Below are 13,564 nucleotides of genomic sequence, written 5' to 3' on the forward strand. Positions count from 1 at the left end.
TTTGTCTCAGCAGGGCTTTAGAACAGAACTATTCTGTGAAAGTAAGCTGCCCTGACTTGGTAAGGTGTCTACAGCATTGCTGAGAAGCACATCATTTTTTCACTGTTAATTTAAAAACTGAAATAAAGATCTTCTATTCATGAAGGAATGTTCTAGTAGCTAATGAAATTAAAACCTCTCAATCTCTCTATAGTCACTCCCTTTTGCATGAAAGGAAGTCACATCATTTAAAAGTGGAAATTTATGATCGGTTGACTTCATCTTATGTCAAATGTGGAAACAGTGAATTCTCTTCAAGAATGTTAAGTTCTTTTCTTGTCAAGCTTAAGGACCCAATCTATGAGCATTTTTAGTATTTCAAAAGGAGTAAATCAGAATCTTTAAACAGCTTAAACCTACCCTTGGATCTTATAATAGAGCATTTAACTCCCTGTGATCAAAGGACAAATGAACACAGATGTGTTCATGGTCGAATTAAGGCAATTTCAAAAACACTATAAAAATGTGAGTGTGTCAAATTAAAGCAGCATGGAGTTTGTGAGCCTGGATGCTGTTTTTACTGTATTGTATTCTCTCTGTCTCTCTGTCTCTGTCTCTCTCTCTCTCTCTCTCTCTCTCTCTCTCTGTGTGTGTGTGTGTGTGTGTGTGTGTGTGTATGCATGTATAAACTGAAATATTGAAATACTTAAATGTTTGCAATGGAAATGCAGAACCACGATGGAATAAGCTGGTTCACATCTGCATTTCGTATTTATCCCTCCAGACCAAAGTCAATCTGAGTTAGATTTCAGTGAGTCATTTACAGAAGACGTAGAGGATACTTCAAGCATAAGAAGCAGATCTGTCCCTGGGACATTAGACAAAGACTTGGTAAGTTGGATGCGGGAGAAAGTTCGATAACACATGGAAAGAAAGGCATGATCTTGCTTCAAGCATTTGCAGTTTTAGGTGACAAGTTGAGGGTAGAAAGAAGACACAGAATATGTCTTCTGGTAGATTTTATGATCAAATATAAAAGTAACTAAAACACTGTAATCGAAAAACTAAAAACAGTACTGCAATTAAAATTGCAATATATACATGTAATTTGAGATGATATAAAGAAAGAGCAATGAATTAAAAATTATATAGTAAGAGAAAGTACATTGTGTTCTCAGTATGAATGGGATATTTAATATGTACATGAAATGAAGTAACATTATATTCCAACTATATATTAAAAACACATAAAACTGTGTTTTATAAAGCCACAACCTTGTGGTAAAATTTTAGTTATATCTATAAAACTGTACTTTAACAGTTTAACTCTAGACAGTTGCATGGCTGTGGCAGACTGAGGAGTCACTGACAGTGGCACCAGGTTTTATTCCTACTGCATGCACTGAATTTTTGGGAACCCATTATCTTTGAATGGATTCCTTGCTCAGCCTAGATACAGTAGAAAGGGCCTTGGACCTTCCCCATCAATGTGCCTTACCCTCTCCGAGGAGTGGATGGGGATGGGGTATAAGTGGAGGAAATGGGAGGATGGAACTTGGATTGATAAATATAATGAAAAAAAGATAGTTTTGTTTTCTTTTTAAAAATAAAAATGAAAATTGATTGATGAAAGTCATTAAAATATGATTTCAAACAGTCACAGTATATGCCATTTTAAATGTTGATATTATTAAGCCATTTACATTACAACTTAGAATACATCATGGATTTTCATATTAATAAATAAGGTTCTGGGGGTTTGGAAAATGCAATAAGATAAAATAGAAATGTTTTATAAGTTTTTAGAATGTTTTTATAAGGGCTCATAATAAATTGGGCCGTTCCACATTAATCAATCAAGAAAATGCCCCCACAGACTTGCCTACAGGCCAATCTGATAAGGATATTTTCTCAACTGAGGTTCCCTCTTTCCAGATAGACCTAACCAGAATAATGGGCATTAAAAAGGAAATGACATACTGAAAATGGAATTGAGGAAGAGATTGTAGCTTGTCTGTTTTAGTAGCAATTTTGTGATTGTCTGCTCATGATTGGCTAAGACTCATCTACAGTTATCTAAGTTACAGCTATTTACATATCAAGTTATTTTGTGGTGCATTGTGTATGGAAACACCTTTAGGCCAAACTTAAATTTTATATGGAAGCCTCTTTGGGTCAAACTTAAAATTTCCTATGGAAAAATTCAAGGTGTATACAGCTTTACAAATGAATTCCATCAAATACTTGAGCTTATTGCTGTTGTAGACACAGTATCACTCTGTAACCCAGACTAGACTGGTACTATGTAGCCCAGGCTGTCCCTAAACTTGCATGCAGTCCTCTGACCCTAGCTTCCCTAATAATGATGTTAAAGGTGTGAGCCACCAGGCCTGGTCCATTAAGTATTTGAAAAAGAAACCATGCAATTCACAAATTCAGTCAGAAAGTTGAGGGCATGATGGAAGTATTCCCATAGTCCATTACTTCTCTGGTTAACAAAGCTCCATAGGCATCACGAGAAGAGAAAACAGCAGCTCAGAACATAGAACGAATACAAGTGCTATTCTTTAATAAAATCTCAATAAGCCCCATCCTCTTACAAAAAGAAAAAAAGAATCACATACTATAACTAAGTGAGATTTACTCCATAGAAGCAAGGTTGATCAACCATTTAAAAAAATAAATGAATGTAGGGGCTGGAAAGAGAGCTTAAAAGTTAAGAATACTTACTGCTCTTAAAGAGGACCTGAATACTTTTAATTAATTTATTTATTAAAAAAACCCTATCTGTTCTCATTTTACATAACAATCCCAGTTCTCACTCCCTCCCCTCCTCCTGTTCTTGCCACCTTCCTCCCAGTCCACTCCCAATCCACTCCTCAGAGAGGGTAAGGCTTCCCATGGGGAGTCACCAAAGTCTAGCACATTGCTTTGTTGCAGGACCAAGGTCCTTCCCATTATATCTAGGCTGAGGAAAGTATTCTTCAAAAAAGAATGGATTCCAAAAATACAATGCAAGCAGTAGGGATAAATCCTGGTCCCACTGCCAGTGGCCCCTCAGTCTGCCCCAGCCACACAACTGCCACCCACATTCAGAGGGCCTAGTTTAGTCCTATGCAGGTTCTCCTATTGTCAGTCTGGAGCCAGTGAGCTCCCATTAGCTTGGGTCAGCTGTTTCACTGGATATCACCATCATGGTCTTGACTCCTTCGCTCATATTATCACCCCTCCCTGTCTTCAACTGGACTTTGGGAGCTCAACCCAGTGCTCTAATGCAGGTCTCTGCATCTGCTTCCACCAGTTGCTGGATGAAGTTCTATGATGACAACTAAGTTAGGCATCAATCTGAATACAGGACAAGGCCAGTTCGGGCACCCTCTCCACTACTGATTAATGTCTTAGCTGGGGTCATCCTTGTGGATTCCTTGGAATTTCTCTAGTGCCAGTTTTCTAGCTAGTCTGGTTATTGGCTCCCTCAATCAAGATTTTGTTCCTAGCACCTACATCAGCTGACTCACAAGTATATCTAATTCTAGTTCCAGGGGATCTGACACCCTCTTCTGGCCTCCATGAGTACATACACATAGAAATCAAAATAAAATGTAAAGCTTTTAAAATTAAATGAAGGCAATATTAGAAAATTACTAGCCATAATATCTCAGTAGGAGAAAAATTATTTGAAAAAACCATATATATATATAAACCTCAACAAGCTAGAATGAAGAATTTCTTCAACCTAATGAAGGGCATGTATAAACAATACAATTAAAGTGGTACTTAATGGCAAAAATGAATAAATGATGTCTAAGTCCAACATATAATCAGAGTTCCTTCATTCAACATTGCACAGGAAGGTAGAGCTATTGGTATAAAAGGGATAAAGAAAAGAATGGAAAAGACAAAGTAAAGAAAGGTTCTCAGTGGGGAAAAACAGTTTCAGTGTCATTAATTTTCAGATGATGTGATCCTATGTGTAGAAAATCCTAAATGATATAAAATATGGTATGACTGCAGCTAATTCATAAAGGTTGCAAGACAAAAGATTAATATAAAAAGCAATAATATGTTATATGCTATCAGTAAACAGTAGGAAACAAAGTTAAGAATGTAATCCTATCAATAATGTGAAAATAGTTTTAAAAAGTAGAAAATAAGTGCATATTAAAAAGTATAAGGCATACTTTGTGACTTACAAAGTTTTATTGACGTAAATTAGAGACCTGAATAAATGAAGAGATAATTCATTTATAGATTAGAAAATTTTGTGTTTTTAAGAAGAAAATTCCTTCCAGGTTAATCTAGTGAATATATACCAATCAAATTCAACTAAGATATTCTATAGAAATGAATATGAGAATTTTGAAATTCATATGAACTTACTAGGAGACCAGAACAAAATTTTAACAAAGTTGAATGACTTGCATGATTTGATTTTAAATAGCTTCATTTATAAAGTTATTGGTGCAAGTACAGGCAATACATCGACAGAGCACCATAATTGTTATGCGTGATTCACTTAAGAAAAATTGAATTTCATCAAGATTAAAAGTATTTGTACTACTATAAACACTGTTACAAAAATGAAAACAGACATAAATGTTTGTGAATCATATATTTGTTAAGAACTTCTGTCTTGGACATATATATGGGTACCCTACATTCAATAGTAAAAAGACAAATAGTCACCTTCGTGTGTAAAAGACTTTAAAGCTAAATAGTTGTTACTATGAATTCTTTATATTAATCTTTCTACTTTTATGAATGCATGAACACACTTTTGAACACATCCCTTCTCATCTGGATGCTTAGAAGTTTTTGTAATAATCTACTTTTAAAAGAAAGTAAAGAGACAAGGATGAACCCAGCTAAGACCCTAAGCAATAAAGGAGAGGGTGCCCGAGCTGGCCTTGTCCTGTAGTCAGACTGATGAATATCTTAAATATCACCATAGAGCTTTCATCCAGCAACTGATGGAAACAGAGGCAGAGACTCACAATGAAGCACTGGGCTGAGCTCCCAAAGTCCAGTTGAAGAGTGAGAGGAATGAGAATATGAGCAAAGAGGTCAAGACCATGATGGGTTCATCCACTGAAACAGTTTACCTGAGCTAATGGGAGCTCACCAACTCCAGCAGGACAGGGAAGGAACAAGCATAAGACCAAACTAGTCCCTCTGAATGTGGTTGACAGATGTATGGCTGGGGCAGACTGGGGGTCCACTGGCAGTGGCACTGGGATTTATCCCTACTGCTTGTACTGGCTTTTTGGAAACTTATTCTCTTTGAATGGATACCTTGCTCAGCCTAGATATAGTAGGGAGGGCCTTGGGCCTTCCACAAAGCAAGTTTCTTACCCACTCTGAAGAGTGATTGGGGGTGTGGTGGGGGTATGTGGAGGGAATGGGAGGAGAGGAGGGAGTGGAAACTTGGATTGGTATATATAATGAAAAAAGATTGTTTTCTTTTAAAAACAATTAAATAAAATAGTAAAGTAAAGAGACATGATGACTAGAAGTTTGTGTTATAACCAGTTTATAAGTGTACACTCAGAAATAGGAAATGTAGTAAATACAGAAAAAGCACTAGTTGATGCAGTAGTAAGGATATTTTTGCCATACTTTAAAGAAATGTCTAGTTTGAAAGTATTCAAGATGATAAATAAATAATAATTCAGACCAGAAATATTAAATTCTTAAAAACTTCCAGTAGAAATATGATTTAATATAAATAAAGATCCAATTAGTATCAGTTTTCTATGGTAACACTGAGTACAAGATGAAAGCAGTAATATTTTTAAATTATTTTAAGAAAACTATTTTAGACTCAAGCCTTTAAAAACCTACTTAAATATAGCATGACCTCCAAGACATACTCAACAAGAGCCCATATTAAAAGCAGTTTAGGTTCAAATATACTTATGCAAAGAAGAAATCTTAGAACTATTGCAAAAGGTTTTAAAAGCAAATGTCATTACATAAATTGGCCAAGTTATACTAAAAAAAAAAGCTAAGATGAAAGAAGCAGAAAATAAAGGAAACACATTAAACAAGTCTTTTAATTCTGATTAAAAATCACTAATCCTATAGCACTTATATTAAGCATCAAAAACAAAAAATGGAACTCATGAATTACACAAAACAAAATCATTCATGAATTTTTATGTTAAAAATGCATTGCTAAAAATTAGTTAAGAAAGAAATCATAACAGAGATAGGGTAGAAAGAGCCTGGAGCAAGAGGGAGAGTGTGTGTGAGAGAGAGGTGTGTGTGGCAGCAGGGCAGGGTGCAACTCTGAACTAAATATCTGGTGCATTGTCCAATACACAAGCCATAGAGACCAGGAAGGTGGAAATTAAACCCAGATCTGAAGAATTCCAAATTTCCTTCAAGAAAGTGATGCTAGAAAAGATACCCTCTAATGCCCAACCCCTGTCTACTCCTTTGATTTTATAATTAAGATTAACTGAAAATGCAAAAACCTAAGCCTGTTTTTCTTTGATTTTCCAACTGTTTGTGAGATAAACCTTTATTTCATTTAAAAAGATATCCTCCTATGGTAAAAATAAGCTTAAACTATTGACTTTTACATCCTTTCTAGAACTCCTTAGAAGATGCTGAAGATGATGCCAATGACTTAGTGTCCTCTGGGTTTTCTGCAAGTCCCCACAGTCTGGCAACAGGCCTTTCAATGGTAAACATTCTCACAGAAACTTTCTTTATCTTGTTCATTCCCTGTGCATTTTCAAGAGGTGGGAAGGTTTGATCATACGTCCCAAGCTGCCACAGGTTCCTGCTTGCCCTGTGCCCATACACCACCTTACACTCTATTTTGATACTTGAATCCTTTCTTTTCTGCCATGATCATAATCCAGCTTTTGAACTGGATTCATTTCCATTTTATAAAGTCCTGGATAAAGAAGAGTTTGAAAACTCACAGCACAAAAAATTAAATGGTGAAGGAGTTAGAAAGGCTAATTGCGATGATATGATCATTGACAGGTGCATGAGTCTTTGGCACTCCTATAAACATACACAATTGTTTCGTAAATATCTGCAGAAATTCTTAAATTTCTTCATTTTCTAATTTAGGCCCAGTCATCTGAAGTCTATAAATTATTCCAATTCTCTGTTGATAAGTTCTTCTCATATCATTCTCACAATTCCCCAAATGTTCTCTGCACTACTGCCAGCCATTTTCCTACAAAACATCCCTACTTTCCTTTCTTTCCTACTCAAAAGAACTGCTCAGAGTTTCCCAGTGTCTTCAAGGAAAACTCTGCTCTTACCTTGAGTTAAAAATCCCCTTTGAGAGCCGTGCATTTCTTTGCTTCTCTGATTTCGATGCTCTAATACCCTTTTTCTTTTGGTCATTGGATGGCATCCTTAAAGAACTCCCAAGCAGGATCTGATAGGAAGAGGAGCTACCTAAATGTGCCTGATGCTGATTCAGACACCGTGAGTCTTCACCCTTGCTATTTTCCCCTTTCCAACCATACTTCAGAAGTTCCATGGTTTGAGAAATATGATTGGATTAGCAGTTCCACTTGTTTTCTGACTGGTACACAGCCAGATACTCCTTTCAGAAGGGATTCATAAGCTGAAACATCTCAATAGTTCCAGTTCATTAAATGTTAGAATCTGAGTACCAGTCAAAAGACATGTCCCAAAATGGTTTATTGATGAGTATCTCTATTTTAAGTCACAGCCATGTTTTGATTTTAAAAAAGTGGTTTATCAGTAGTAAAATTGTCATAATTAATTTAAATCCTCCTAAGTCTCAATTTTGTGACTGCTTAAATTTTTTCTACTCATAGGGATCCCTCATCCTTGTCTGATCATATAGTTACAGGAGGCTTTGTTGAAAGTATGGGTCAGTTATACAAGAAGGTGTTGAGTTGTAGTCCACACGGCTTTTGACTAGAAACCCAGAACTTTTCTCTGTGGCATCCTGCACACCTGGAACTGTGGTCAGGCAAGGGTCTGGAGATTAAAGAATACACGGAGACGTGGGTCACTCTTGAAGCAACAATGTCAATTTTATTATGTTCCAAGGCAGCTTATATAGTGTTCTCCTTGACTAGTGGCCATGCCCCAGCTCTCAGGATTTTCTAGTGCAAGCTTCCAGAAACCATTTCCTTGTCATCAGGAGCTCATGTGGGTTTTGGGCTCAGAGCAGCTGCAAGCATAGAAAAACAAGTTATTTACTTCCAGCAGGCAAAAGTGATAGAAAGTTCAGGGTCTGTGGGTATGCAGCTCCCAACATTCCTCTATGGCTTAGTTTTACTAACAAATTTGTGAACCAGAGTTTCTCCGTGTGTAGATTAGTTGAGGTTCATTCATGAAGCTCTTAAGGCTTGAACCATGCTCCATATATCAACAATATTGTATAACCATGGACCCCCAAACTTTCCCAATTAATGCAGCCCCTAGAATCTCAATAATTCTCTAATGTAACTCCTAAGTGAGAAGAAGTAAGGACTAGTTTCCCAAAAACTTAAGAACAGAATTTTTTAATTTACCTGAATTATTCTTTTTTCAAATAGTGACTAAGTTCTGAACTTAAGTGCTTTCATTACTTACTAACAGCATGTGTGTACTTGCTGAGTACTATATAGTTTTTCAGATCTTAGAATCTCATTAGATAGCACCATATTCAACCAAAATTAATGTTTCTGCTTTTTTTGCCTTGAGAAAAGTTCATTTTGTTTGAGAAACTCAAGATCCTTCTGCCTTCATCTCCCAAATTCTCAGATGAAGGGCATGCACCACCATACCTGCATTCTATATAGATTTTAATGGATTTTTTAGATTGAAGAAATTGTCAAAAGTTCATCATATCACAAATAGTAATTCATTATAAAAATAAAGTATGATCTTAATAATGACACTGCAACCTGCTAGTTAGTGCTTTACCAACTCTGTATGCTGTCTGATGTATGCTGCTGTAGCTGTGTTTCCCTTTTAAATCTTTTTTGGAACTCCTTGAATTTACAGTGATACTCTGGGGTACAAGTACACATTATTCGGGCCCTAAGATCTAGTTGTCTGTAGAAAAACTAAAATGCCAGACTGTAATCCAGACTTAATCTTCATTCTAAAATGATCTTCAGTAGATTTTTTATGTAGTTAACATTTTAAATTCTGTTGCATTATTTTAAGAATAAGAAAGACAAATTCTGTTACTTATTGATTCTCTTTAAGAAATCGCTTGTGTGGGTTGTGATAGCTCACACCTGTAAGATTTGCTGGAGGAGGCACAAGCAGGAGGATCATGTGTTCAAAATCAGCCTGGGCTATACATTAAAAGAAAAAGAAATAACGTATATGCAATTTTAAAATTATTGGTTCATTCTTGCCTTTGACTTCTGTTTAAAAGAGATATTGAACTAAGTCAGATAATCCTGTTTCTTGAAAAAATACATCCTGTTTAAAACACAATAGCCTTTTAAAAACAATGACAATAAAAATCCAACCATGGACATATACAGACACAGAGATAAATAGATAGAAATATAGATACATTCATGTATCCACACATGATATATGATGGATAGATGAGATATAGATACAGATATATATCCATGTATATGAATGAATGAAAATTCTACATTCTTTGTACTTCTGTAGTCTTTGCTTCTCAGTGGTGAATAAGAGGTTAATGAAATTACTGCATCATTCATGAATGTCACTGGGTTTTTGTTTCCATCATGTTAATAAGATACAGAGTCTTTGTTTCTGGTACTTAATAATAATGCTACATTGATTTAAAATATGTATATTATGTTCTGAATGTTTTGACAGAATTTTTATTCACCCTTATAGAATTTTTTAGGTTTTTATATTAAATGAGGTCCTTAATTTCTTGGTGCTATATTTAGGTCGTTTACTATTACATGGAATTTCAAAGCCATGGTTCTTAAACTACCTATGTATCCACACAGCTATGAAGCTGGGGAACTTACACCCTGTGAATATAGGATGTCTAGCTATACCTTTGTTAAGGCTGTAGCTGTGGTTCCCTGAGGACTGATAACACAAACCTTAAGAGTGCAAAGAAAGACACTAAGATTTTTGTTAACTCACAATGTAGAGTGAACTTTTCTTTCTTCTGATCATTATGGTCTAGATATGTAAATATATTGCATTTGAGTCTATCATCAAAAAAAGTAGACAGTGACAGGGATGGAGAAGCAAGATTGTGTTAGAAATCTCCAAATGACTCCGTATTCTTTAGAAGACATGAATAAAGGATTTTAGCTAACTTAAAGGAGATACTTCCTCTCTCGCAAGCTTTCTGCCTCCCTTACTGATGGAGCTAAGTGAGTATTCTTTTCAGGTTAGAATTTTGTGCAGCACCAGCAAAACAAGTAAAGGTATTAACTTGCTTCCTTCCCTCACCTTTGACTCCCCTGCTAGTTACATAGAACACCAACTAACATTGACTAAAGGGGGTTGAGTTTTGCATAGAGCCTGAAAATATTACTGGCTGACTTTCTTCATCTTGTTTACTACAGACCAGCCTTAACAGCATGATGAGTGTTTACAGTGAGACAGGAGACTACGGCAATGTGAAGGTAACCGGGGAAATTCTCCTCCACATCAGCTACTGCTACAAAACTGGCAACCTCTACATTTTTGTCAAGAATTGCAGAAACCTGGCCATAGGTGATGAAAAGAGACAGAGGACAGATGCGTAAGTACATGGGATGCTCCAGAGCTGTCTCTAGTACTACATTCTCTGTCTTCACTTTTCCATGTCACGCATATGTCCTCTTCAGAAGAAGTTAAGGATTACCTTTAGTTAAGAACTTTCTCAGAGTCAGGAGGTGGCAGTGCATGCCTTTAATCCCAACAACAAAGCCACTCTGGTCTACAGAGCAATTCCAGGACAGCCATAACTGTTATACAGCAAAATTCTGTCTTGATAAACCAACCAACAAACAAAATCAAAAACCTTCTTAGAAAGCTACTTGTGTCTAGGCATGGTGGTACATGCCTTTAATCCTAGCACTTGCACTCGGGAGGCAGAAGCAGGAGGATCTCTGTGAGTTCAAGATCAGCCTGGTCTACAAAGTGAGTTCCAGGACAGCCAGGGTTGTTACACAGAGAAACCCTGTCTCAAAAAACAAAAGAAAGAAAGAAAAGAAAAAGAAAGAAAGCTATTTTTCATTTCCTTCCTATACTGTAGTTCTAAATATTCTCTGGAGTATGAATATAAATATTGTATCCCCGATTATCTGATTTGAAAGAGGCCTTTAAATGATTCAGAACTAACAGAGGCCACTTGTGGAGGAAGAAAACTGACATATTGGCACACAGCATGATGCCTAAGAGGGTTGTGCTGATTGCTTAAAATATTTTTCATGCAGTATATTGTGATCATATTCTTTTCCCTCTCAACCCTCCCAGATTCCCCCTACCAACTTTATGTTCTTTCTCTCTCTTAGAACAAAACTAAAGCATGTGTGTGCACGCATGTGTGCATATGCGTGTGCACAACACACACACACAATACAGAGTCCAATTTGTGCTAGTCAACTACTCCTGAGCATGAGGCCTGCTTTGGAGTATACTTGATTATACCCAGTGTTACGCCATTGAAGAAATCCATTTTCTCTCTCCCAGCATCTCTTAATCATAAATAGCTTCTAAGAGGGGGGGGTGTGATTTGTTGCTCATTTTATACTCTCTAAATTTTAGATGGCTAAATGACAAACATAATTATTTTGGCTTGCATAGAAAGGAATCATCTAAAACCCCAGTGGATGTGTTTCAGAACTCTAGTATAATATGTTTCAATCTTGTTCTTGTCTCTGTCTTTTCTAATGTCTCTGTCCCAAAACACTTCTAAAATGGCTAGCCAACACAAGCCAAGAAATGGCATTGAAATTCTGTCAAGTTGCCATTTTCCATTGCTTCCAATTCACTGCTTTCTTTCTTTCATTCCAATTAACCCTGTGCCCTGACATCAGAAGATAGAGCTAGTAATGGAGAGACATATATCTCAGAAAAGGTTGTAAGATCATTGTTGTTAGCAGATTCCATTTGTGCAGTAGTACAATATGGCAGCTCCTCCTATATGTTTCATGAGTTAGGTATTGCTGATATCCCACTTTCTACATTTGAGGAAACAGATAAAGAAAAGTTAAAAACCCAAGGCTATCAAAAGCAGTGATGCATGGGTAGTTCTCCACCAATATACAACACTGCTTCTTTCTTATAGAAAGCCCAGAATTATATTTATGACACCCTGAAGTCTCTTATTTCTATATCTTTTATCCACTTACCCATTCCCTTTACTCACTAAAGTCCTGGAATATTTCTAGTAAAGTTTATGTTTGTAAATAATGATTTTTTTTATCCTATGTTATTTACAGTTATGTCAAGTCATACCTTCTTCCAGACAAGTCCCGAAACAATAAGCGCAAGACCAAAATCAGAATAGGCACCAATCCAGAATTTAACGAAACACTTAAGGTAAATAAATACCAATATAGGGACTTATGTCATATTAACTAGAACTTCTTTAATTTATAATAAACTACAGGTCAGAAGGTTGTGGTGGGGTATTGTTAAAAGTTCAAGGCTAGTCTGAGATAGCATGGTGACATTCAAACAAGCTTGGCCTACAGAAGAAGACTAGTCCCTATTTCAAAAATACAAAGATACCAAAAAGAAATGAAGAAATAACTAAATGGAGCATTTGTGAATTCCAAAGTTTATATGTGTTTTGGAAAGCTTGAATTTGAATGTTATTAACTTTCTGGAAGTTTATGGAAAAGAAAAAAACAGTAAACTATCCTTGCTCTGGTCATTCTCCACTATTTCTGGGGTTGTGCCTTATGTCAAGATGAGCCAGGAAACTGCAAATTAAATCTAAGCTGGTATATCTTGTCACAAAATAAGTTGCTCCTTTGAGAAATCAGCTTTCTTGGACATTTTTCTTAAATGAACTTTGTCACTAACTCAGCAAATCACTTTGTACATATTTATTGCTTTGTGTTGTTTCTTATTAGGATCTCTGAGTTTGGATAAATATAGGTGTGTGGTTAATGAGCACTAGCAATGCAAGGTCAGGTTTGAGAAGTCTCAGAAAATGCCTAGATAAAACATGATCCAGACTTTGGGTTCTAAATTCTAAAGAAATTTCTATTTCTAATGGGTAGCCATAAACAACCCCTTCTTTCACTTTGAATCCACATGGCCTGGTAAGAAAGACAAAGGAAAGATAAAATAAATTAATAATATTAATAATCATAAGAAAATGTTTTAACTTGTGCCCAGAGTAATGGATTCAGAGTTTATCACACTGAGCAGTAGTGATGGGAGAAAGCCACAAGTTGTCCACATGCGTTAGGAGAGGTACGTGTGGAAGCAGGGGTCAATATTAAGACAGACCAAATGAAAAATGAACAAATGCAGGCTGACTTTGAATCCACTGGTCATAATAGGGTAGCAAAGATGATCCCAAGCAGAACACATAATTACAGTGACAGATAAATTCAGGAGGTAGAGAGCTAAAATTAGTCATGATGGTAACAGCTGGGACAGGGATACATGCAAATCCAAGCTCAGAAATGAGTCAGTC

The 13,564-nt window shown here is 36.2% G+C and overlaps 1 protein-coding gene across 1 annotated transcript in view; it reads left to right on the forward strand.

Annotated features, from left to right (window-relative positions):
- LOC121442587 (synaptotagmin-like protein 5) overlaps positions 1–13,564 on the forward strand; it is a 103,204-nt gene that overhangs the window by 50,452 nt on the left and 39,188 nt on the right. The window contains exons 8-12 of the mRNA XM_041644181.1: positions 764–870; positions 6,575–6,667; positions 7,366–7,431; positions 10,491–10,669; positions 12,354–12,453. Coding sequence (XP_041500115.1) covers positions 764–870; positions 6,575–6,667; positions 7,366–7,431; positions 10,491–10,669; positions 12,354–12,453 — 545 coding nt within the window. The remainder of the gene's footprint in view (positions 1–763; positions 871–6,574; positions 6,668–7,365; positions 7,432–10,490; positions 10,670–12,353; positions 12,454–13,564) is intronic.

The sequence above is a fragment of the Microtus oregoni genome, unplaced genomic scaffold (genome assembly GCF_018167655.1).
Source record: "Microtus oregoni isolate MIOR12 unplaced genomic scaffold, Mior012 000092F_000, whole genome shotgun sequence".
In the NCBI taxonomy this organism is placed as follows: Eukaryota; Metazoa; Chordata; class Mammalia; order Rodentia; family Cricetidae; genus Microtus; species Microtus oregoni.